Genomic DNA, 26,211 nt, shown 5'->3' with positions numbered 1-26,211 from the left:
CCCCCCCCCCGCGTGGATAAGCCACTGCATGGGTCGTTTCATTTGGCGAGTGTTCATGATGGGGTGTCTTGCATGAGAGGAGCTCCCCCCATGGACGCCCAACAGCACTGCACGCTACACCACGGTGCAGCCTGGGAAAACTGCAGAAGCCTTTCACTTTTTTTTATTAGCAAGTGTTACATTTAATTTGTTGTCTTTGGTGTCAGGAATTGACGATCATTTCACCAGTGTTGTTACCTCCGATTACATAATGTTACTGCATTTTTGTACTTATTATGTTGGTGTAAGTTATCGCCGATGGGTTGTGCACAGAGCCAGAAGTACGAGTGTGCTTTGCGATGCAAGTATCGTTAAGGAATCGTAAAGATTGCCAATTAGTGTTCAGGAAATATATCCAAAGGGCCTCAAGCCTCTCGGAGAGTACCGTGTGGTGTGTGTCTCAGATAATTGTACCAGACTGACATTTTATCAAGAGGAGGAGTGTTTTAAGATGTCGTTTTACAGGATACCTTTGGACGGGGCGGTGGTTGTGTGTGAGAAGTAAGAGCATGGATAACGTCAATTTCAATTGAGATGATTCATTTGTTTGTATTCGGTCACAGGAGTTTGACGTTTGAAGTGTGGTGCTGTCTGACACGGGGGTTTTTAAGGCCGTCTTCTCTGTCAGCATCACATCGGATTCTGCTGCTGTGGCAAATTCACTTGTGTCTCACTGAGGTCGTCACCACAACAAGTCACTGCAGGAGAAACCTATCACTTCCAGCACAATGGTTCTGCGTTTTACAGAGATTACATCACTTTTGCTTTGTCTTGCAAATTCCACAATGCTAAATTCACGTTACATCGGCATCTGGTCCTGGAAGATCAATTTGGAGCTGAGCTTTGTGGCCTAGTGTGCTTTCTTGTGGTTTTCTTGCCACTGTTGTGGAGGTGGCTTGCTACATGACGTGTTCTGAACTCTATGATGGTTGTGGAGGCCGCTCCCACAATCGGTCTGTCGCCACGCACAAGCACATGCTAATACGCAGCCGTTACACTCGTGGCTGCCTGTTGGTAATGAGAGTTTTTCTTCTTGTGGGAGGAAACTGGAGCCCAGAGAAAAAAACACCACGCATAGGGGGGAGGGGTTGACACTCAAAGCTCTGCACAGATATCAAGAATCCATTGCTGTACTTCCATCTTTTCATCTCCAGGCCACCTCGCAGCCAACGGCAACTCTACGCCACCTAAATATTCCCAAGCAGTCTATCTTTCGAGTACTACCCAGGCTGCACTATGGCATTGGACATTCTTTTATTTGGGGGGGGTGGAGAGGGGATGCATATCCCCCGGGAATGAAGAATGAAAGTGCAGGCACAGTGATTAAAATAATCTGCGCCAGGGAAATCTTTCCATCAACTTGCACTCTGGTATCATGCTGGATGCTGCAGGGCTGCTTGCCACTTGATCACTTTCCTGGTGGCACACTCCACTGAATACTCGTGTGAGCCTAGTACGAGCTGCCTGGACATTGGTGCTGGTGTTTTTCTTTTGGCAGCCAGACATTTTTGTAGGTTTTGCCTTGGCATAGAACTGTGATGGAACAAGGGTTTGTGCAAAGAGTACACAACCTTGGATAGTCTTGTGACCCCGAATCTGATTCTAAGTTGTAACGGCAATCAGATTCCGGCAACTTCTTTTTCTACAATGGTATGGCAATCATTGCCGGTAACGTTTTCCCGGCAATAATTTGCATTAAAACCGCCCCTGATTCATCATGACTTTCACGATGCAAGGTGACCACGTCAGCCAGTAGAGCATTCACCTGGTTTGATTCACAAAATTCGTTCCGAGTAGCACCCCATCTCTTCTAGGCAATTCGGCTGCCTTGCTTTGCTTTTTTGGAGACATTCTGGTGTGGGAAGAGAGATGTCCTTGCAGGGATGTTGAGAGGCGCTGGGGCTGGTTGCATCAAACACCCTGGGTAAGCCCCCCCCCCCTCCACCCTCCACGTGCTGCTTTACATGAGAAGTGGGAACTTACAGTTGTGTGTTTTATGCGACTGGGCCACTGCCCCAACCACTTTGCCGTGCCACTGAGGCCCCCAGGTTGTGGTAGGGTGACATGGGTGCTTTGCGGTGATGAGGTCCGAAGCTGTGGCTTTAAACCAATCGCGCGAAAGTGATGAAAAGGCACAGACTTTGTGCATTTCGCAAAAAGAAACATCAGTTCTTGAACTGCGCTGTGGTACTCTTGTCTTAGGGGCCGTCCATAAATGACGTCACGCACCTGGGGGGGGGGATGGGGTCAGACATTTGTGATGAGGGGGGTTTGAGAAATGTGACGTTACATCAAAATGCGCAACTTTAAATCAATATAGACAACACGTTCTACTTAATTAAATAGACTTTTTAATACATGTTTTCTCCTACAACATCAGAGTGCAGCGCCACATTAAATACGCACTACAATGACAATAGTTTGAAGCGATTTGAAGCATGTTTTATATATTTGGGGGGAGGGGGGGCAGAGCTTTGTGACGTCATATTTGAGGGGGGGGGTCTGACTTTGTGACGCCGTGTGACGAAGGGGGGGGGGGTCAAAAATCGTCCAAAATCGCGTGACGTCATTTATGGACGGCCCGTTAGACCACCATCGAAATAAATTCGAGTAAATGTGACCGGCTGCGAGCAGCAGTGATGCACTGATGGGGGACAACTGGGGACCCGCACCGTCGTTACTCTCCCGTGATGAGATTGTCTCATCGTTTACAGATTTGATGGTGTCCGCTTGTTGATTCACCTCGTCATTGTCATCGCGACTCAGATGCTGTCACGACAAGTCGCCCTTCCAGAATTTGTATATTCCTCTGGGTCTTGTGTTTTTAACGCTTTGCTTGCATGTATAAAGGCACCCGTTGGTGTATTTTTGTATGTTTTATGAAGCAAGGTCAGAGTTTGAACAAAGTCTGAAATGCAGTTAAACATGTACGCCGTGCGGAAACCGTTCGGAATCGTCACTTTAACAGCGAGGGAATCCGTCGCGTTGTAAATACGCCCCGCATCCGCTGAGCATCTCGTGTTTTTTATGTACACGTCCAAGTTTGTAATGAATTTTATCAGTATCAATGTTTTAATGTATCTCCCTACTGCCGATGCTTAATCTCAATGCTATAAATTAAAGTCGAACGAGGTGAATCGTCGGATTCCCGTTGTTTTTTTTTTCTTGGGATTCGGTGCCGCACCGCCTTGATCCCCGTCTCTTGCTTTGGACGCGGGGAACGAAGTGGAATGGGGAGCGCCAGGCGCGCGGGACGAACACAAACTGCGAGCGAGGGGCGAGGGGGCGAGGGGAAAAAACGACAAAGGTCGTGGTCAGAGGAGTATCGGTGAGAGGAATGGTGGCTGGGGTTAGGGGTGAGTGAGGGGGGTGGGGGTTAGAGGTGAGTGAGGGGGGTGGGGGTTAGAGGTGAGTGAGGGGGGTGGGGGTTAGGGGTGAGTGAGGGGGTGGGGGCTGGGGTTAGGGGTGAGTGAGGGGGGTGGGGGTTAGAGGTGAGTGAGGGGGGTGGGGGTTAGAGGTGAGTGAGGGGGGTGGGGGTTAGGGGTGAGTGAGGGGGTGGGGGCTGGGGTTAGAGGTGAGTGAGGTGGGGTGGTGGTTAGGGTTAGGGGTGAGTGAGGGGGGTGGTGGTTAGGGGTGAGCGAGGGGGGTGGGGGTTAGAGGTGAGTGAGGGGGGTGGGGGTTAGGGGGTGAGTGAGGGGGGTGGGGCTAGGGGTGAGTGAGGGGGGAGGGCTAGGGGTGAGTGAGGGGGGTGGGGGCTAGGGTTAGGGGTGAGTGAGGGGGGTGGGGGCTAGGGGTGAGTGAGGGGGGGAGGGGTGAGGGGGGGGGCTAGGGGTGAGTGAGGGGGTGGGGGCTAGGGGTGAGGGGGGTGGGGGCTAGGGTTAGGGGTGAGTGAGGGGGGTGGGGGCTAGGGTTAGGGGTGAGTGAGAGGGGTGGGGGCTAGGGTTAGGGGTGAGTGAGGGGGATGGGGGCTAGGGTTGGGGGTGAGTGAGGGGGGTGGGGGCTAGGGTTAGGGGTGAGTGAGGGGGGTGGGGGGCTAGGTTTAGGGGTGAGTGAGGGGGGTGGGGGGCTAGGGTTAGGGGTGAGTGAGGGGGGTGGGGGCTAGGTTTAGGGGTGAGTGAGGGGGGTGGGGGGCTAGGGTTAGGGGTGAGTGAGGGGGGTGGGGGCTAGGGTTAGGGGTGAGTGAGGGGGGTGGGGGCTAGGGTTGGGGGTGAGTGAGGGGGGTGGGGGCTAGGGTTAGGGGTGAGTGAGGGGGTGGGGGCTAGGATTAGGGGTGAGTGAGGGGGGTGGGGGCTAGGGTTAGGGGTGAGTGAGGGGGGTGGGGGCTAGGGTTAGGGGTGAGTGAGGGGGTTGGGGGCTAGGGTTAGGGGTGAGTGAGGGGGGTGGGGGGCTAGGTTTAGGGGTGAGTGAGGGGGTTGGGGGCTAGGGTTAGGGGTGAGTGAGGGGGGTGGGGGTTAGAGGTGAGTGAGGGGGGTGGGGGTTAGGGGTGAGTGAGGGGGGTGGGGGCTGGGGTTAGAGGTGAGTGAGGGGGGTGGTGGTTAGGGTTAGGGGTGAGTGAGGGGGGTGGGGGTTAGAGGTGAGTGAGGGGGGTGGGGGTTAGGGGTGAGTGAGGGGGGTGGGGGCTAGGGGTGAGAGAGGGGGGTGGGGGCTAGGGTTAGGGGTGAGGGGGGTGGTGGCTAGGGGTGAGTGAGGGGGGAGTGAGGGGGGTGGGGGCTAGGGTTAGAGGTGAGTGAGGGGGGTGGTGGTTAGGGTTAGGGGTGAGTGAGGGGGGTGGGGGCTAGGAGTGAGTGAGGGGGTGGGGGCTAGGGGTGAGTGAGGGGGGTGGGGGCTAGGACTAGGGGTGAGTGAGGGGGGTGTGGGCTAGGAGTGAGTGAGGGGCTGGGGGCTAGGGGTGAGTGAGGGGGGTGGGGGCTAGGACTAGGGGTGAGTGAGGGGGGTGGGGGCTAGGGGTGAGTGAGGGGGGTGGGGCTAGGGTTAGGGGTGAGTGAGGGGGGTGGGGGCTAGGGGTGAGTGAGGTGGGTGGGGGCTAGGGGTGAGTGAGGGGGGTGGGGGCTAGGGGAGAGTGAGGGGGGTGGGGGCTAGGGGTGAGTGAGGGGGGGTGGGGGCTAGGGGTGAGTGAGGTGGGTGGGGGCTAGGGGTGAGTGAGGGGGGTGGGGGCTAGGGGTGAGTGAGGGGGGTGAGTGAGGGGGGTGGGGGCTAGGGTTAGGGGTGAGTGAGGGGGGTGGGGGCTAGGGGTGAGTGAGGTGGGTGGGGGCTAGGGGTGAGTGAGGGGGGTGGGGGCTAGGGGTGAGTGAGGGGGGTGGGGGCTAGGGGTGAGTGAGGGGGGTGGGGGCTGGGGGTGAGTGAGGTGGGTGGGGGCTAGGGGTGAGTGAGGGGGGTGGGGGCTAGGGGTGAGTGAGGGGGGTGAGTGAGGGGGGTGGGGGCTAGGGTTAGGGGTGAGTGAGGGGGGTGGTATTAGTGGATGGTGTATAGTCAACTCAGGTTAAGGCAATGGGTTTGTCTGCTCCCAAGTTGTTTACCTCTACACATATCAATGTGTCTGTGTCTCAGTAGTAGAGGGAGCAGTACAACACGCACCCTGCTGGCGTGAAAGAGTGCTCAGTCTCTGTTTACACTGCGAACACGTGCGGTGACATTCCTGAGCCAGCGGTGGAAATTCCACATTCGTATGGCGGGGGCGAGGCCACCAGTAAGACAACCCACGTTTGACGTCCCCATGGAGTAGTGCTTGCGAGCCGCTAGCTCTGCCGCTGAGCATCCGCAGAGAGTGTGGATTCATGCGCACGGAGCCTGAGAGCAAATGGGGACCTCCTCCCTGTTGAGCACCAAGTCCCCGTCCATGTTAAACCTCCCTCCCCGCCGCTCTCCTCGCTCGGGTTGGCATACGCATGACGTCATTGACGGTAAAAAAATGACGTCACGCGAGGCGCGCGGTGCGACTACTCCCGCGAAGACGTCACAACAACGGCGCCTCACAGCGGTGCGCGGAACGTCACTCCGCGACGCGATGGCGTCACGTCACGGTCAGGCTGAACTTGGGGCGCGATGACGTCACGGTGCGACGCGATGGCGTTCACCCCGCGACGCGAGGGCGTCATCCTGCGACGCGATGGCGTCACGCCGTCACGGTCCGGCTTAACTGGTGCGTGATGGCGTCACGAACACGGGGCGTGATGACGTCACGGCGCGACGCGATGGCGTCACGACGGCGTTAAAACAAAATCGTCTTGCGGGAGGCGCCTTCCCAGAGTCCCGCGCGCGCGAACATGGAGGAGCTGGTGGTGGAGGTGCGCGGCTCGAACGGCGCCTTCTACAAGGTATGGCGGCCCTCGTCCCCCACCCCTCGCCTGGCCCTCCTCACCTGCTCCCCAACCCCCCTAGACCACCCCGGGGCTTCCTCCCAGTGCGGCCTGCGGCTCGTGGCGGCCCACGGGCGATCGGCGCTCGCACTCGCGGGGCGGCCGTGGTTGAGGCGGCCGCGACGCAGAGAGAGTCCGAGGCCTTCAGGTGCGACGGTGGTGGCGGGGGAGCGAGGAGACGCGGGGAGAGACACAGAGAGACGCGGGGAGACAGAGAGACGCGGGGAGAGACACGGGGAGACGCGGGGAGAGACGCGGGGAGACGCGGGGAGATACGCGGGGAGATGGGGTGGGAGAGACGCGGGATGTGGTAAAAACAGGGGTGACATGGTGACATGAGGGGATTTGGAGACGCGTGGACATGCAGAGTTTGGGAGGCACAGGGGTCAGAGACATGCAACGGAGACGTGGTGAGGGCCGCTGGAGACACGCTGACCACCGGATACGCTCAACATTGGATACGAAGAGAGACGGAGACACGAGTGAAGGGAGACTGGAGTTCCGAGGGAGATACGGCGAACAATACACATGGAGACGCTCGAGGTGTGGGGACACAAGTGGGGGGGAGACGTGAGGAGAGACATTGACACAAGATTCACGGGAGAGACGGCGAGGCCACCGCTGGACAGGAGGCGAGAAACGTGGGAGACACGGGGGGGGGGGGGGACAGGCACAAGCAGAGATGACACGGCTGGTGGAGGGAGAGTTGACAGTGGAGCCATCGTGGGTTGCGAAACCAGGGAGCCATTGGGTCCACAAAGTAATAGAAGCAGGGAAGCTGTAAGTCACACAGGCATGAGGACAGGCAGGCAGAGACGTAGTTTGACAGATGTGAAGACGAGAAGTAGTGGCCTCATGTTACCACATAGGTTGTGCTGTAGTTTGACAACTAAGTTACAACATTGACCAGCCCCCTTTCCATACATTTGTGTTGTCATAGCTACCATGAACAGAAGTGTGCCCTCCTGGCCTCGAAATTAAGATTGATTTTGATTATTATGTTAGACAGTGCATGGCTTTAACACTTGTGGGTTTTTATCGAGACCCTTCGCTGATTTTTGTCGATTTTGAGAGAGGAATTAATCTGGTGCTAAACTCTTCCGTCAGAGACCGAGTGCCAGATAGGAGGTGGAAAACCATGGGGTGGTTTGGGCTCCTGAGAAGATGCAGTTCTCACGCACACCGCATCTAATATCGAAATGGTGGCAGCGCACTCCGATGGGGTTTTGTTAGGGTAGAAAATGTATAAATTGTCAGGTTTCAAGCGGTCGTATGACAACACTAACGTACTCCACCACTTACATGGCCAAAGTGAAAACTCCGAAGATCGCAGGTCGCCGAACATGTGCGGCAGCTAAAATAAGTTCTCCACGTGGCCGGTGTGAAAAGCTTGCTCACAAATGGAGACACTTGTGGGTTGGTTGATACGGAATGGAGTTTGCAGACTATTTTTGGTGGACACAGTCACACATCGCAGCACCCTACCAATCGGCTATAAATACAGCGAGGATGGAGGAGGGGAGGGGGGGCATTCCATGGCGTGTGTGTGGGCTTGTTCGCCAGCCTCTTGTGGGACCGTCAGCTGTCGCGCCCGTCAACCGATTGAATGGCGACCAGAGGCCCCTTCCTTGGGTCCTTACGGGTACCCCTTCGCAAAGAGAGCGAGAGAGAGAGCAGCCCCCTGCGTGGGGAAGAGAAAACGCTCCCGTGACAGAATGATGGCTGTGTGGCCCGTTGAGGCTCTATTGCGCACGACGGCTGACGATGATTGACAGGGAGGCAGGAGTTTTCCGCTATCGCGTCCGGGTGGGCTGTCCGTGCGGGGGACAAGGTTTCAGACACCGTAACTGGTCAAGGCGATTTTGGCGGAATCCCTCGAGCGTTCTCCACTTTTTGGGATTTGGCCTCTCTTGGTATTTTTGTTTTGCGCGCGTACGAGCCGAGATGGTTCAGGGAGGCCTTTCTTCGCGTGGGTCTTAAGTGTCTGTTGGCTGCTTTTTTCCTTGAAAAAAAAGCCAAGTCTGATGAATGGCACCCATTTAGATTTTTTCGTCTGGTTATTGGGACAAACTAAAGAGGGAGAAGATAGTGGCTTTTGTGGAGTTGACTGCTGCCCCCCCAGTGTGTGTGTTCTCTCATGGGGAGCGGTGGTGCAGCGGTTGGCGCGCTGCGCTACGAACCCGGCATCCCGAGTTCGATTCCCGCTCATGGCCAACACCAGTCGCAATTATCTGAACCGGTCCTGGGCCTCCCCTAGGTCGACTCAGCCTCTGATAAGTACCTGGTTCTCTGTAAACATCGCCACTAGGGAGACAAAGGCGGTCTGGAATGGTGTTGGCCACCCACCCCCTCGTGTGCGGTGCTGGCCTTCATAGGTGCTCGCTAACAGCACTTGCCCCAACAGTCTGCTCAGGCTATACAGGGGATCTTTGTCTCACGGTCATCCACCCTGTCATCTCTCTCCGTACCTGCAAGGCAAGCTGTTTACACGCTTATTGTGTAAATTGTCTTGTAATGTTATAAGAGCTTTTTTGTATAAGAATTTTTTTGTGTACATATAAAGTAGCTCCTTGTAATGTCGAAGTTGGGTTATTTTCGCTTCACTATTATTGTAGTGACATTCTTCTAGCCACTCAACCGTTTAAACAATCAACGATGACCGTTTTTATGCCAGGAATTGCCAGCTAAGTTCAACCAGAATCGTGATGGATATTTTGACCAGAGATCACTCGCGCTGTGAATAATGCAGTTTGTAATATCTTTGTTGGGTCATTATCTCACCATGAACAGTATAATTACATTTTGTTTGTTTGTTGTCTTTCCCCCACACCTCCGATTAGCACGGTTTGCTACGTACAGTATGAAAGAAGTTCAACATGCATTGTTTGTATTATTGTTATGCTTGTTTACCCAGGAAAGTTTCATGGTGTCTCAAGACTTTTTTTCATGACATTGCTTTGCCAAACATCCCAATGCAGGACTCTCCTGAAAAAGTGGCGTGAGACTTGGTGAAGCTTTCTTAGATGAATAAATTACATGTTCAGGAATGTTTTTTTTGCAAATGTGAGGAAGGAGTACCTGGAGAAAACCCCATTCATATGACGGAAATGATACTCAAAAGGTCCACACAAATAAATCCCAAGATCCCATTTTTTTGTCCTGTCAGCTTCTTGTCACCCGACAGCCCAAACCCGTTTATGGAACTTCACAAATCTGCGGGCTTCACCAGCCCCTTGTTTCCAAAGTGCGGGATCATAGGCGTAGGCCACCTGGCACAACTCTTTACGTGACACGTGTTTGGGTTCGTAGGGTTCACAAATGGCAACAGGGTTTCATGTGGAAGAAAACAGGTGTTTAGCTGCTTTGAATTTGGATCGTGTGTGAAATGCTAAATTTTTATATTGAGGTTCATGAACCACCAGGTGTGGTTGTGAGGCGACACCTGATTCTTCTTGTGAAGTGTCACTCAGGGCATGAGTTGGTTATGTGTCCCATATGTGTCCCATTCTCTGGTTACCGTCTCCGCAGCCACATTGTGGGGACTATCTTTGGTCTTCAGTATGGAGCAATAATTTCTCTGAAAATGTTGCATGTCTGAACATTTCAATGTCCATGAGTTTCATGACATGGGCCAAAGATGAGCGATGCTGTATCTCGTGTTTATTCATTTGTGAGATCTGACTTGCTTGGAACTGCTGTAAATCATTATGACGGAATGGTTCATCGCAGTTCAGTAACGTGTAAAATAAAGCTTGTAGGTTTGACTTGAATCATCTGTCTGTCAGTCACACAACCATCATCCTTGCCTTGTTCTCTTTTGCTCTACCAGGCTTTTGTGAAGGACATTCTGGAGGACTCTCTATTAGTGGCATTTGAAAACAAGTGAGTTCTTACACATTGGTTAAATGCTGCCACAAAACATGTTCAGAAAATGTACCCGTACACATGGGCTACGTGATGCTTTCCAACCCGCGCTTGTCATCAGAACTATATAATTAACGGTACGGAAACTGAAAGGCGGATGTCAGGGCCAAACTCGTATGCGGTTTTGCAAATAGTATTTTTTTGCTCTGGCTAGGTTCTCAGTTTTCGGCAGTACTTTGATCAATGAGGCCAGTGTTCAATCGTGTGAGTCCCTAACAGCAACACAATCTTTTCAAGGTTTGCAGTGCCACTCCCACCCCCATTATGGACGAATGGACAGAGCTACCTGAATTGGAAAGCATTAAAAAGCACGGTTACTTCACACGTGTGCATGACTGTCGGTGATGCCTGTGCTTTAATTGATTAGCAATGTCTTGTGACAGCTGGCAGCCCGAGCGTCAGATCCCATTCCACGACATCCGACTGCCTCCTCCGGATGACTTCAACAAGGAGATTGGCGAGGGCGACGAGGTGGAGGTGAGCTCCACAACACACAAGGCTGTGCTCTCCTCCGAACAAACTCCCGTCGGACCTATGATGACCTGAATCGCGGTCTACGGTGCAATCTGGTTAAATTATACAATGCCGATGTGAGTTTTAACATGCGCATAGCAGGTGAGCTTAAGATGTAACGGCTGGTAATTGCGTTTTAACAAATTGCAGTTCATTTTAGTGATAATATTTACTCGGTAAAAACATTGCTTGGTCTCAAGACTACAGGGTGTTTTAAAAAGATGGACCCAATTTCAAAGCAGTATATTTCACGATGGCAACATGTTACACTCACACAAAGTTACAAACGGTTTAATGAGTTATCAAGTTTTACTAACCATTTTATAAATGCTCTATGTACCCTCCACCTGCTGTACGGACAACATCGAGACGATAGTTGAATTCGTCCCAAACGCCTCTCAAAGTATCTTCTTTCACTGAAGTCACCACTGCCGTGATTCTGTTTTTGAGGTCATCCAGATTAGTCGCTAATGGTGGCACAAAAACACGGTCTTTGACCTATCCCCACAAGAAAAAGTCGCAGGCTGTGATTTCTGGGGATCTTGGGGGCCAAGAGTGTAGCGCCAAGTCTTGGGGTCCCGTGCGACCTATCCAACGTTGAGGCAGTGTGTCTTGCGAATGACTGAGGCTAGGGGGTTGTTTGTGCGCTGGGAGAGGCATATAGCGGTAATCATTTTAATCTCTATGCCCAGCCCATTCAAGTAGTAAGAGTTTCATTCATGGGCGGTTAGTGGTTGCAGAGATATAGCGATTTCAAATCAGGTCCATCTCTTTGAAACACCCTGTATTTCAGTCGGTTCCGGCATTGGAAAGTTTGACCCGGTTGCACGTTCAATCGGGATCGAGATGTCATCACAGCCAAAACCGTTGATGCCACCACTGCACCTCATCACCAACGCTTTCTACCCTCTACCAGATCCCGCAGCTACTGCACAGTAACCATACAACGACCTCCAAGATGTATCCTCAAGAATATTCCATCATCTGCTCTCGACTAGTGAAGACCCATTCCAGTGCTTGTCTTGGCACTCGACCCTCACCCATATAATTGTTGAGTGCGTTTTGTGTGGGACAAAGCAGAGTACCCCAAAAAACCTACACACGTGGGGCAAAATACTTGTGGCCCACACAGACATGCTTACAAACCCACTTCGTGTACTGTCTTCTCGTTGCCATCTCTGCATGATTCACCAACCCTTTCCTTTCAAAGCACTCGATTCCAGAGTACACCGATGCATCCAGATGAAGCTGTTAACCCTTTATATCATTTACCCATACATTGTGTGTTTTCGCACTGTTACACAGTGGTGTTTGTTCATACGGTTATATGGTGATGTGTGTGTGTGTTCACTTTGTTACGCGGTGGTGTGTGTGTGCATGTATTCACACGGTTATACGGTGGTGTGTGTGTGTGGGCAGGTATTCTCTCGGGCCAATGACAATGAGCCGTGCGGCTGGTGGCTGGCGCGGGTCCGCATGATGAAGGGAGAGGTGAGCTTTCCCACACACACCCGTTTTCAATGAAACGTCTAAGCACATTGACGTGCCCGTGCCAGGCTGTCGGTGTATTGCTCTGCGATTGGCTACTTTGTAGTGGTTTTGCGAAGGTCAGATCGTCTCGTTCCATACTGATCAGACCAATCCCGCATTCTGCTTCTGTAATAGAACTGTGAACAGGGCTGGAGCCCTGACCCTAATGAGATCCTGGATGTGAATCGGTGTTATCAAGTGATGGTCACAGCCCGATCACCAGTGACCATAAGAATTTGTTTAATATTAAATTTGCGTTTTTCACTTAATTTTGAAAAAAACGTCTTGCTGAGAAATAAAAACAATGATTGGTCTACCTGCCTTGTGATGAGCACCTCTTTGTAGCAGGACAATGCTGCCAAGTACTCGTCCCTTAGCCATGAATGAGAGGTCCAATGTAAGGACATCGGAAGTAGTTTTGTGATCTACCCTTTCACGACCGTCGTCGAATATGGGGAGACACAGTCGTCTTTGAGAATTCCGATGGAACGCGTCACATGACGGGCGAGAGCACAATGGGAATAAACTTGCGTAAAAAAGAGAATGAGCTGGTGAAGTGCTTTGCTGCTGCTGCGTGATTGTAAATGCTCTCCGTTTTTTCAGTTCTATGTGATCGAGTACGCGGCATGTGATGCAACGTACAACGAGATCGTGACGATAGAGCGTCTACGACCCACCAACCCCAACAAGGCGATTGGAAAGAACGCGTTCCACAAATTCTCCATCCCTGTGCCCGAGGACCTCAAGCCACAGTGAGTTCCGCATTGACGGATGTGGGGATACGCGTGGGTTGTGAAAAGGCTCCCGGATGCATCTTTGGACAACACCGCGCGGGGCTGAGAGACGGAATCAGAATCTTTATTTATACTCGAGGAATCCGATGAGCTATGAAGCTCTTTTTCACATGTCCAGTAGGGACGGCTCAGAACGTTACAACAACAGAAAACGATAGGAGTGCAAAGTAGAGAGAAGACAAGAAAGTCAAATTAAATGAAGTATAAAAATACGTAAATTCCTGCCGATTTTTTTACACTAAATGCAAGCTTGGGCAAGGCAGCAAATCAACATCAAAAACAGTCCCAGGACCCACCACGACAACCTCCGATTAGCACGGTTGTCTACGTACTGTGCGAAAGAAGTTCAACATGCGCGCAACACATGGTCCCTCAATAAAATTGCATATTGAAATGGTACTATCCAGCACTAATCTTCTGCTTCAGGATATTTTTAGAAGGAAGATTTACGATGTTAAGGCAGGAAACGAGTGACGCATAAAACACCGCGATAGGAGAGATGGCAGGGAACTGCAGCGCTAATTCCTGGCCGTTTGTGTTCCCCCTCCAGCTGTGCGAGTGATGCTGTTCACAGGGACTTTAAGAAAGCAATTGGTGCCACATCCATACAGTTTGATGCCGAGAACAGTCGGTTGGTAGTGGTGGTAAGTGAGCACCGGGCTGGAGCATGTTTTTAAGTGCATGTACATTCAATCCATTCCCCTGTCGAGGCCAGTGTGTTTTGTACACAACTGAAAGTTTCTAGATTTGAAGTTTACGTGACTGCAAGGATCCATACTCTTTGGTTTTTTCAGTAAAGTCACGTAGGTTAAAAAAGAAAACAAATAAATTAAATGACGACGGGTGGAACCGTCACAGCAAAATTACTGCCTCCGAAACGTCGTGATTTAATTCATTTGTTTTCTTTTTTAACCTACGTGACTTTACTGACTAAACCAAAGAGTAACTGAAAGTTTGTCATCGTTTCTTATTTACTCTTCGCTTTGCCTTGGGAGTCTTTGTCGAGTGCCGTGTTATATAGCGCGCGTGCCTGCGTTTTACGGCGGTGTTCCTGTTCGTCCCGTTTCCTCCCCCAAGTCTACGAGCGACACAACCGTAAAGCGTGCCGGACTGCTGAGCGACATGCACTTCCGGAGCATCCGTACCAAGCTGCTGCTCCGCACGCGCAACGAGGAGGCCACCAAGCAGCTAGAGGTGGGTCCCCCCGGCTGTGCTGCTGCAATGTTGCCGTGTGGTGCGTGGCTTTAATGGCCGGGGTTGAAGGAAGTTTCTCCGTTCATTTAATTGACTTTGTTCCCTTTATTGAAGGCCAGGTTTAAGCACCTGTTGGTGATTCCAGCCGGATGGGTCGGCAGTCGAGTGAGCAGCCGACAATCAGAACGTTGCGAGTTAAAATGTTTGGGTAGGGTGTTGGCATCATCTCTCTGGGGTATATTTAAAATTAGTCGCCTCTTTTTTTGAAGAAGTCAACAATTGTTTTCCTGGTTATGTCCTTTCCCACCATACCATAGGATTGCAGGATTTCCACCACTGGCTGAGGGCTGTAAAAGGAGATGGAGACACCACCTACATGTTCATATGAACAGGAAAACACTTGGACTTGCTTTAACATTTTCCCCTGCACTGTGATCGCGAATGTGGCGCAGCCCCTCCGGTTACCGTGTGTGCGGGGCCGTGGCTGGCGTGCACTCCCCTGAATTCCAAGCATCTTCCCTCCTGTTGGCAAGGAGGGTAGTGGCGGGCGGTGCGTGCGTGTTTCAGGAGGCTCGGAGTTGAGCCGATCGCACGTTTGTGTGCAGAACACCAAGCAGCTGCAGTCAGGTTTCCATGAGGAGTTCAGTGTGCGTCCGGAGCTCATGGGGCTGGCGATCGGCACGCACGGCGCGAACATCCAGCAGGCGCGCAAGGTGCCCGGCGTGACCGCCATCGAGCTGGACGAGGACACCAGCACCTTCCGCATCTATGGGGAGGTGCGATGGAAAACTCGCACGCACGCACGTATACATCACACGTACGCACGCAGGCATGCACGTGCATAGAAAGCACCATCACACGTATGCAAGCAGGGCAGGTATGCGTGGCGACCTGAAGTCTTGGCTTCGGTGGCAAACTCACTCTTTTCACAGCATTCTATCTTACATTGCCAATCTTAAACATATTCACGCGATGATTTCTTGCACGAACGTCTCCATTGCCAAAATTGCGGCGCGCTAAATTGCAGTGCTCCGGTTGCAACGCCTCACACCAGCTGGCTTTTCTGGTAGTCGGGAGTCTTCGTCAGCGTGTCGCTCACCTCCCCGCGTGTGGCCTGGCTTCTCGAGGCAGACTGCCGAGGCTGTGAAGGCTGCTCGCAGTTTCCTGGAGTTCATGGAGAAGCCCATGCAAGTCCCGCGCGACCTCGTCGGTACGGATACACGCGCGCGGTGCATTCCCTGTTTTTGCCGGGGCTGCACATTGTGTTTGCCTCGCCCGGCTGTGGGACCTTGTGCCAGAATCGTCGGCATGTGGAGCAGCTGTTACCTGTACGTAGCGAGTCGATGACTCTATTTCGCGATTTGATGTCATGATCTAATTCAACCACCGATAATTTTTCGCTCATCACCTCGTTTGTAAGGTTTCTATTCTCCACGTTTCCCAGTTTTTTTACCTCAATGTAACTTTCGGAATATTTCGAGGAATAATCGATATTTATGAATAATTATTGATTTTTACATGCACGAGTCGATGCACATCGAGTCGATGCAAACTCATTTATCTTTCACTACTTTTGTGCGTTTCGTCTGTTGTCCTTCCCCCCCCCCCGCACCTCCGTTTAGCGCGGTTGACTACATACAGTACAAAAGAAGTTCGACATTCATAGACACGGAATACGAAGCTTAAGAATTAATTGTAATTGATGCATTGTTACCTGCCTACCTAATAGACTGTCCTGTGTTTTAGATTGATTAAGTTTGCATATCCAAGAGCGGTTTTCACTTCTGATGGTGGTGTGTCAGCAGTGCGTTGTCAGTGCCATTGAACCACCCGATCCTGGGAAGCCATGCTCATTGCGGAGGAGCCGTGCGATTTTACGTAGGGCTGTGCAGCCCCTGTCTGGGTGTGCTTCTGGGAGAGTGGATTTGTAACCGTGCCGTGTCATACCAGTTGGCTGTGCATGCATTTGCAAGCGCACGCACACTCTGTCACTGAGGGGTGAATGGCGGCTGTTGTTTGCTGGTCCGCGCGTGTGCAGGGAAGGTGATTGGGAAGAGTGGGAAGGTGATCCAGGAGATCGTGGACAAGTCTGGGGTGGTACGCGTACGCATCGAAGGAGACAATGACAAAAAGCTGCCGCGTGAAGAGGTGACGCCTTGTCTTAGACGTGACCGTGTCACTCTTATCTCCCTCGCCACCAATCGCCACCATCGCTATTCTCGCCACCCTCGCCATCTCATCATCGCCACATATCACCCTCGCCACCATCACCAAGTTCAAGTTAATTTATTAGGTATAGCCCTGTGAGCCATTCGGCTCTTGAATCGGGTGCAACCGCAACAAACAAAAAACAAAAACATGACCAAGAAAACATCTTAAAGTGACTAAGTGCAAACAGAAAATCCAAGAAAAGACAGCAAAATATTGCAGAAAAAGCACCGTACACCAACACTGTGTGCAAAAATCCCAGTGGGATGCAAGTCAAACAACAACAACCACAAGACAACTTAGATTAAGGCCATCAGTCTAACTCTGTACTACAACAAACTAAAATGGCCAAACAAAAAAACTTTTCGAAAATCACCAAAATAAAGCCATAAAATCAATGAAACAGTGATCATAGGAACTGACCGAATTTTCACAATAAACAACGTAAACAACATGTACTACCAAACTCTGCAGCCATAGCTGGCTGCATGAGTCACTCCACAACAGCAGGAGCATCAGTCGGAGTATCAACATTTTTCGATGCACCTTTCAGATCCGCACACTAAATCAAAACACCGATCATACTTTGCAGCGACAATAGTCCCTCGCTTAACCAGTGACATCAGTTAACGGTTTTTTGGTTAACGTTTCTCCTCCCATAGGACCCCATGTTTTCGACTAAAGTAAAAATGTTGACGAATGTTATGTTTACTTTATGCATGCGGGGCGCCAAATTTTGGCCAATCGGAGCACTCGTAAGTGGGCTGAGCCACACCTTCAGCCAATCAGCGACGCCCATTTATGAGCGTTTAAACCTCGACTGGCTTTGTTTACATTGTGGCAGTGGAAACAGCTCTCTTGCAGACTCGGTGATTTATACTTATAAGTGAATAAATAGTTATTGCAATGGCCCCTAAAGTGAATTCGCAAGAAGGAAAAGAGGAGTAGGAAAGTAATTAGCCTTAAAACAAATCATGAAATTACTGCATGAGTGTTTAAATGTTCTAAACTATGTTTTTAGGCTCAAAAAGGTCAACTTCCGATTGTCTTGGAATGCATGAATGCTTTTAACATGTAATTCCTATATTTGATTAACAGTTATTTCGGTTAGCAGTAGTTTCTGTGGAACGGATTAAAAACGTTAACCGAGGGACAAATGTGTTTAGATCTAAACGAGGTAGCTGTTTTGATTTAATTGTAACCACAGACGTGCAATCAACTGATAACTTATGAGTGTTTAATCGACCATGCACACTTTTAAATAAAGAAAGTGGAAATAAGTAAATTATCAATGAATACAATATTTATCATTTATTTTAATTTCTGTCATTAATGGGCGATGTCTTGAATTTTAAAACAGTTTATTTAATCTTTGTCAGTAACCCAGGGCAATACGCTGCAGCAAAGTCCCAGCAGCCAATTGGCCCAGGGGTTGAGCGTGCGGCTTGCAATTTGGAGAGGTCATGAGTTTCGAATTTTGGCTGGAATTTAACTCGGCCCATCATTACCTCCGGGGTCGATAAAACGAGTACCGCTTAATGAGGAAGTCAACAGATGTTGTGCTATGGATAGACTCGCCCCCTGCCATAGGAATGTGTAATTTCCACCACTGCCTTAGAGCTGCAAGCAGGTGATGAGCACTGCCTCAATGATCATTTGAGCAGCAAATCGCTGACTCGCTGATATGAAATGAGTGAAGTGACGCGGATGTTGTTTGCCATTGTCCGGGTTTCAAATGTGACCCTCGTGCATCTGTGTGCCTTGCCTTGACATCTCACCTACCAGGGCATGGTTCCCTTCATCTTTGTGGGTACTAAAGAGAACATCAGCAATGCCCAAGTCCTGCTTGAGTACCACCTGGCCTACCTGAAGGTACATGTGTGTGTCCTATCAGCACAGTCATATTCTCAAAATCACAATGGTAATGACGTTTGTCATTTCTGGAGTTGATCATTGTTTACATTTTATGACAGTCTCAATTTTATATATAAAACTAGCTTTACTACCCGGCTTTGCCCGAGACTTGGATTCTTGTCTTGGATTAATACACGGCCTACGCGGAGGGTGGGGGGGGGGGTGCGTGACGTCAGGCACTGACATCACAGATGTAACGTCACCGTTCACTTGCCGTGCAAAATATATCCATTATTGCGCCCCCCCCCCCCCCCCCCAAATACAAAAGTCTATTTTTATACTTTTTGCATTGTGTACAGTCTGGAAACTACCCACATGCCAAATTTCAAGTTTGTTGCATGTCGGGAAGTATGCTGAACATTTCAAACAGACACAGATAATAACAACTTTGCCTTTTATATATATAGATTACAGCAAGTCTGTGTCCATGTGTGGTCATGCATGTGCACTACTATGCCCGTGTGCATGCATATGGGCAGCGCATAGCGTGCTCCCCTAAGCACCCAGCGACCCGTGTTCAATTCCCACTCAGGGCCAGCACCAGTGACGATAATCTTAACCGGTCCTGGGCCTCCCCTAGGTCGACTCGGCCTCAAACGAGTACCTTGTGCCGTGTGTAAACACCGTCACTGGGGAGACAAAGGCTCCTGGGCATGGTGCTGGCCACCCACCTCCTCGTGTGCCGTGCTGGCCTTCATATCTGCTGCTACTCACGATCAGCACTTGCCCCAAAAGTCTGTCGAGGCTACACGGGGGGACCTTTGTCTTTTTGCAGGAGGTGGAGGAGCTACGACTCGAGCGCCTCCAGATTGATGAACAGTTGCGGCAGATCCGGCTGGGCCCACGCGCCGGTGGACCCGGTCGCCCCGACCGGGACAAGGGCTACCTGACCGACGACAGCACTGCTGCCGCCTCCCAACAGCAGCAGCAGCAGCAGCAACGCAATGCTCGCTCCTATAATGGCCGGGGTCGGGGCGGGCGCCGTGGATACACGTCTGGATACAGTACGTGACCGCGAGCTTTGACCACGTCCCACCACCTGTCATGTTGACAAGGGTTACGGTGGCACCAGAGTGGCAGCGTGGTGGTAACACCCGTGCCTCGCAGCAAGAAAGGCCCTGAGTTCGACTCCTGACTGTGGCATCATTTTTTGTGTGGAATTCGTTTTTCCCTGTGTTCTGCACGGACTTCCTCTGGACTGCTTGTGCTCCTCTCATAGCTAGAAAAGAACCACACACAACGTAACTGGTATTGACCAAAGCATACGAATGGTAACAAAAATACCTGCAAATTATTCAAATGGGATTACACACAGTGGCAACGTCACCCCCTGCTGCAAAAACTTGGCAGGACTCTCCTGAAAAAGTCTTGAGACCTGATGAGACTTCCCACGTAAGCAAGTGTAAATGATATGGATAATTACTCAGAAGTGTAACTTTGTGTGCCGTAAGTCAAAAAGTTGTGCGTCACCGTGTTGTGATAAAACCAGTGTTTTGAAAGAAGTAACAGCGGTGGTGCACAAGCGTGCAACGCGCTCCATCATTGGTGAATGGTGAATTGATGACCGCTGCAAAGAAGTCTGGAGAGTTTTAAATCTGTACTCCAGACCCACCACCTTCTCTTCACCTTGATTTCTTCATGAGTTTAAATTCGTGTTGGCTAAGCAGAGACATTTCAATACCGATGAGAGTTTCATTCTGGTCTTATTTTTTGTGTGCAGTCACTTGGATATACCCTCTTTGAATTATACTTATTCATAATTAACAAAAAGATAAAAAGAAAAGGTTTTTGATCCTGGTGGCCTCCATAGACGAACATCGCACAGCATCCATGCACAGACATCCATGCAGGCACACGTCAGTACTGAGCCTTTGGTGCTGAGGAGCCTGAGTTGAAATCGGAGTGAACACCTTTGGTAAAACTGGGTTCTCAAATGTTCACGGTCACGAACGAATACACAAAACACTTTGATGAGTTTTTTTTTTTACTTAGATATATTATTTAGTTTTGAGAACTAAACAATGTTTTGGTGGTGGGTCACATGGCGAACACTTTCAGCTGAATAGGAACGAGGAGGAGCGTTTCAAGGGACCTCTGCATTGTTGCTGCTGTTCGTAAGAGCTCCGACTGCGTTGCCTCGCGCGTGACGTGGTGCAGAGAGCACGGCTCTACTACTACAGCTGGGGCGTAAAAGACAAACGGAAGAAAGCGGCCGAGTGCGAACGTGTGAGAGAGGCCGCGCTAATTCCCGTGTGCTCCGTTGAAGGCACGAACTCTGAGCTGTCGAACGCATCCGAGACGGAGTCGGAGCGACGGGAGGATCGGCGTGGCCGGGGCGGCGGAGGCGGCTCTGGAGGCGGCGGCGTGGCCGGGGACACCGCCGAGCGCAAGGAGGAGACGCGCAGCCGTCGGGGTGGCAGTAGCGGTGGAGCCAGCGCCGCGCGGGGCCGCGGGGGAACCTCTGCAGCAGCCGGGCCAGTCAAGGGCGGCGGAGGCGGCGGAGGAGGTGGCGGCAGCGGCAGCAGCAAGCCCGGGGCGACCAGCATCAGCTCCGGTGAGGTGGGCGTGTCGCATGGCCGACACAGTTGTAGCCATGAGACAACGCCACGACGCGTCACTCCGGCTCCTGAATGGCCACTTTGTCTCCCTGCTGAATTCAAGATTGATCTTAAAATTCGGAATCTACTTATGAAGCCATTTGCTCTATTAGAAAAAAAATTGCCTGGATTCCTGGCTGGCTGGCATGCAAGTGGCAGTGCGCGGTGGTGATGTCACAGCGCACATCCCTCCACCACCGTCCACCCCGGAAGTGGATCCCGTACAAATGCGCCACTGCAGGCAGACTAATGCCGGCCAGGCGTTGAGTCCCCTCGTACCGATGGAGACAGCTGCCGTCGGGGGTGCCCATTTAAATTGTGTTGAGATGTGAAGTGCTCTCGAGTGTGTATAAATAACACCCACCACCCGCCGCCGCAAGCACAGCCCCGGGTGGCCACTGCGGCGTCTCTTGCGAGCGCGCCGTTGCCTTTGTCTTTGCAGTGCTGCGCGACCCGGACAGCAATCCCTTCCGGCTGCTCGGGGAGCAGCAGGCGGAGGCGGAGCTCGCAGCCGACACGGACGGCAGCGAGACCCAGCTGAGGCCTCGGCGCCGGCGTTCGCGCCGCCGCCGCGCCGACGAGGAGCCCTCGCTGATGGACACCGTGAGCGAGTCGGACAGCGCGTCCGTCAACGGCGCCGGTGAGTCGGCTCCCTCCGGGGGCAAGTCTGGCGGACCGCCCATGGCGCCCGGGTGGCTTCGAGGTCGGAGCTCGGAAAAGGCGCTGCCGAGATCGCGGTGTCCCCCCCCCCCTCGTAGCCTGGCTCTCGAGTCGAGCGAGTTCACGGTCTGAGCATGGTCACGAACGACTGCGCAAAAAACCCATCGCGTTACATTTGCTTCTACGCTTAATGTGGTTCATTACAGTTATGTGGGCCCTGCAGAGAGTGGGACAGTTGTTGCGATTCTCGTGCCGGTGTTTACGTGCGAGCTAACTGCGAGTGAGCGAGGGTCTTGTGGTGCTGGGTGTGCGCGCGAACTCGCTGACTCGACTGTGGCCTATGGCTGTCTCATCAGAAGAGAGTGACGAGCCCAGGCCCCAACGGCGAAACCGGAGTCGGCGCCGGCGCCGGGCCCCGGCCTCCGGCTCGCTCAGCTGTGACCGGCAGATCCCAGGTGTCGTCTCCCAGGAGCCGGATGCGTTTGCATTGCATGCCTCTAACTCGCCCCTAACCCGTACCATATCTTGCACTCGTGGTCCCACCTTTGCTACTGGACAGGACTGGCCCTGTTCAGGGTGTAGCTCCACCGTGTGCTGTGCGCCACTGCCCTGCGTTGGTTGGAGATTGGAGTCAATGGAAGGGCACGGGGATGGAATTGTTTCACGCTTGACGTGCAGGTTCGTAGTCATCGGTGCGAATGGCCACTGACGCTGCCGGAAATCTCTTCGGAAACCAGAGGAAACCTCTTCCGCTTTAATCCACATCTCGGCGCAACGCCGGTCACAGCGGTGTGACTTGTGCCAAGCAGTTCGGCATGCGTCGGTGGAAGTGTCGTGCCTACGGCGCACGGTGTGAAATGCTGCTTCTGTTCTCAGGTTGCTGTATATACTTTAAAACGTGTTACCAAACGAACTGCCCGAATGTACAATGAGGGTGACGATCCTCTTTTAGTTGCTTAGAAATTTGAGACGCCTCTGCTAACGCAGCTAAGGTGATCGGATATTGATTGTCTCCCGTGCTCCGCTACGATCCACATGCAGCATCGGAGGAATGAGGATTAATTTCTCGTTTAAAAGTCAAGGAAGTTTATATCCAGTTCGGACAAGCGGTGCTCATCTCCATTGGAGGCACTGAGACCGCAAGTGTTGGAAATTCCACATCCCCACGTGAGGAAGGCAGTTTCTTTCCAGGGCAATCCACTGCTCATTGCATCAACCATGGAAGGATAACACTGGTCAACACACTTTTTCTGGCATAAGGTATTCCAACGGTTTTAATGTAATTTTGGGGTGCTGATTCCAAATCTGACACCAGTTTTTGTATATCACATCAGGTTTTTGAGATATCAAATATTGCATTTTCAATAAAAACTGCAGAAGAAAAATATTAAATAAATGTGGATATCTACATAAAATGATATTATAAACACACTATCCTAAAAATACAGCACCATATTTTAACACTAAAGCAGTAACTGACTCGCAACAACTTGCAATCATCAGTGACAGAGTTAATTTCGGGTAAAATCAATGAAAATGGGGTATGCCGATAGCATAAAAATGAGATGTGATAGAGCAAATCTGAGCTCAGATTTGGAATCGGCACCCTGAAGTTAGTCTAAAACAGCTGCAAAAGTCCAGGCCAGAAAAAAATGTTTTTTTTGTTGACCAGTGTAATGACTTGAGTTGAGCCCCGACCTGGAATTGAACTCGCAAATCTTTATTGTGAGCTTGGCACTCTTGACCACAGCTCCACACCCGGCCAGTTACAGACTCGAACTCCGTGGTTCTTAATCTTTTACTGCAGCCTGCACCCCTTTGGTTCTCAATTGTAAAAAAAAAAAGATGTAAAAAAATGCATGTTTGATGAAATAAAGTAGTTGTACTTACGTGCCCATGCTTAATTTGTTTTCGATGATTTACCTTAAAAAAAAATCTGGCCGCGTCTCACACCCCCAGAAACGGCATTTCGCATCGACAGGGGGTGCGTGCACCCCAGGTTAAGAGCCACTGCTCGAAATGGTCAATGGAAACAATGCCGCTATAATCCTCCTGTCGGCGTTCTGCTTTTACAATCAACAGAAGTGCGCAACTGTGCATCGGAATGCCAACGATGAGTAAACGAGTGATGTGGGCCTCTTGGTGGATGGAGCTCACTCACTGGTGTTTGAGATCTATGTAGATTTATCAGTATTGTTGACACGGGAGTTTGCATTGGTGATTTTAGAACGTGACTTTGCTGTTCACCATACCTGCGGGTGGGTGTGTTGGTAGGAATGTGGTGTTGCTGTATTCAGAGTCCACCTACGTGTGAAACTTCCTCTGCCCACTGCGGGTCACTCTTTCCCTCGCAGAAACGAGGCGTCTGTTTTCGTTCGGCTCTTGTTCATGATGGCGGTTTATACGTTACCAAAGTTTATCTAACATGTGTTACATGTAAGCATGCACTTATCGAATGATACACACTCATAAAGAGATGTGATTGTTGATTGGGTGTTTCTTTAGCTTTCTGCTAATGTAATGCTCTCTACTAATTCACTCATTTTCAATGAGCTTTGTGTGTCTATTGCAGAGGAATAACCAGCATGTGTTTTTCGTGCAGACTCTGAGCCCTTAGGAGTCCTGCATGAGCGTGAGGGAGTGTGGTGGTGGTATTGGTGGGTTGAATCCATCGTGTGTGTGCTCACTGTGTTGTTTGCAGTGACGGTGGCCGACTACATTTCTCGAGCCGAGTCCCAGAGCCGGCAGCGACCACCCACCAAGGAGCCTCCACATCCGGTAATCAGACGGATTGATCAGTGGCTGTCCTCGCAGCCAGGCGAGCGTAGTCTTGGTAGCAGTACCCCTTAAGTTTACCCAACACCAGTAGGCCCCCTTCAAGGGATGTTGCACCTCGCACCGCAATGCCTCAGGAAGTTGATGTTTGCCGCTGGACTGGTGGTAAATTTCCGATTCTTGGTTGTAATCCCGATTCAAGAATCTTTATCTGTCGATATGTCTCATTTGTGTTGGAATTTGTTTTAGGGTTAATTATATCAGTCTACGGCACACAAGCATATAATTTGCATATCGTGTAAAAAATCAATTAGATGTGCAAATCGGTTCATGTATCATGACGGGCGCAGTTTATTTTCACCGATCGATCCGTTCTACATCTAGAAGTGACCGGGCTTTTGGAAGTGAGCAGCCGGTCCTGGCTGTGGGTCCCTGCAAGAAAATTACTCACCGCCCAATACTTTTTTCCTTCCAGGCACGGGCAGACGGATCCCTGAGTGGGGACAGCCCCGGAGCTCCTTCGAATGGCGGTGATATCGCCGCCGCCGCCACCACCGCTGTTCCCAGTGCCGCTAAACAGCAACGGCCTCCTAAAAAGGGCGACCCCACAGATGGGAAAACTGAAGTGGGTCCGGCTGAGATGCTGCTAAACGGCGAAGCGTAACCGGCACCAGGGCTTGCCCCCACCTCCCGCGCCCTCGGTGCGAGCGCGTGTTTGTGAGTCCGTTCATGCGTGCGTTCATCCATGTGCGTTTGTGCACGCGCGTGTGCGAAACGCGGCGCTCCGTAGTTCGCTGCAAATGTTAACGCGCGCCGAGTCCCACAGGGCAAAGCCAAAAGATAAGCGCTTGCGTTGAGAACCTGTGAATAGCGATGAAGTAAAAAATGGAGCCATTTTCAATTTGAGCCCCACACGAGAGACAGGTGGTGGTGTGCCTTGTTACGATAGCGGTACGGGGCTGCTCTGCATCGGCGTCTCCGGCGCAGGGAGAGCGGCGGAGAAATTTGACCACAATTGTAAGACGTAAAATCGCAAATTACAAGAATTGTTCGCCCACAGTATGAACACTTTGTTTACTTTTGGACAAGCACTCTGGCTGGGATTGCTGTGCGCGTGATGCCATCACTCGGGCCGTACACAGAGTTTCTCTTTTCCTGTACGTGTGGTTTGGCGCAAACCCGTAAACCTAATCGTATGTAAGACTACAGACGCGAAACTGTGGAATCTGATCCCATGCTTTCTGGCGTTGCCAAATAAATGCATTTGTTACAACGTTTTCAATTAGTACTTGTTTATTTATTCCAGAGTGCAGTATTTATTATGACTTTCTTTTGCATGTGCTTATTGGGTAATTGTTTTGTCCTTCGTAATTTTTATTGAAGCCAGGTCCACCCATGAACAGTGACGTGGGGCTTGCGTTATCAAGCACTGTTATTCTTGATGATGTGCAATACACTGTATGCAAATAACAAATAAAGCTTGACCTGCCACTCACCCCTCTGCCGTTCAACCTCCAGTTGTGGTTCATAAGAGTTGCAGCCGGCATCAATAAAACATGTCTCGTTGCGAAGAGGGCATGCAACCCGTTCGTGAATGCTGTTTATTGCTGGAGGTGTGTGGCGTTTTTACGTTCAGCCTCCGAGACTTGAATCTTTTAGAGTGCAACCACCGCCCTCTTTGCCGCGGCGCTTCAGTCACGGAACCTA

General features: G+C 51.2%; 1 protein-coding gene across 6 annotated transcripts; it reads left to right on the top strand.

Moving 5' to 3' along the window:
• The first annotated feature begins 6,240 nt into the window (after positions 1–6,240).
• On the top strand, positions 6,241–25,781 carry LOC144732662 (RNA-binding protein FXR1-like). Of its 6 annotated transcripts, none has more exons than XM_078614200.1 (17): positions 6,241–6,353; positions 10,225–10,277; positions 10,703–10,796; positions 12,252–12,323; positions 12,966–13,114; positions 13,707–13,800; positions 14,234–14,350; positions 14,968–15,126; positions 15,482–15,560; positions 16,389–16,498; positions 18,344–18,430; positions 19,248–19,476; positions 20,739–21,026; positions 21,512–21,709; positions 22,086–22,184; positions 24,431–24,507; positions 24,980–25,781. In XM_078614200.1, the coding sequence occupies exons 1-17, from the start codon at positions 6,303–6,305 to the stop codon at positions 25,166–25,168; spliced, it is 2,145 nt and encodes a 714-aa protein (XP_078470326.1). In that variant the 5' UTR covers positions 6,241–6,302; the 3' UTR covers positions 25,169–25,781. The 6 variants fall into 6 exon arrangements, 5 of the variants coding, with proteins under 5 accessions (XP_078470326.1, XP_078470325.1, XP_078470324.1 ...); XM_078614199.1 differs by having other exon boundaries at positions 14,956–15,126; positions 22,089–22,184; XM_078614198.1 differs by having other exon boundaries at positions 14,956–15,126.
• The last annotated feature ends 430 nt before the right edge of the window (positions 25,782–26,211 follow it).

Source organism: Lampetra planeri, chromosome 43, assembly GCF_965212315.1.
Source record: "Lampetra planeri chromosome 43, kcLamPlan1.2.h2, whole genome shotgun sequence".
Lineage (NCBI taxonomy): Eukaryota > Metazoa > Chordata > Hyperoartia > Petromyzontiformes > Petromyzontidae > Lampetra > Lampetra planeri.
Note: the sequence above shows the minus strand (reverse complement) of the source record. Positions and strands in the feature narration are given on the sequence as shown.

Coding starts and splice junctions, on each gene's coding strand:
- LOC144732662 (XM_078614198.1), top strand. CDS start 6,303: ATGGAGGAGCTGGTGGTGGAGGTGCGCGGCTCGAACGGCGCCTTCTAC. Junction 10,278..10,702: donor TTAGTGGCATTTGAAAACAA/GTGAGTTCTTAC, acceptor GTCTTGTGACAG/CTGGCAGCCCGAGCGTCAGA. Junction 12,324..12,965: donor TCCGCATGATGAAGGGAGAG/GTGAGCTTTCCC, acceptor CCGTTTTTTCAG/TTCTATGTGATCGAGTACGC.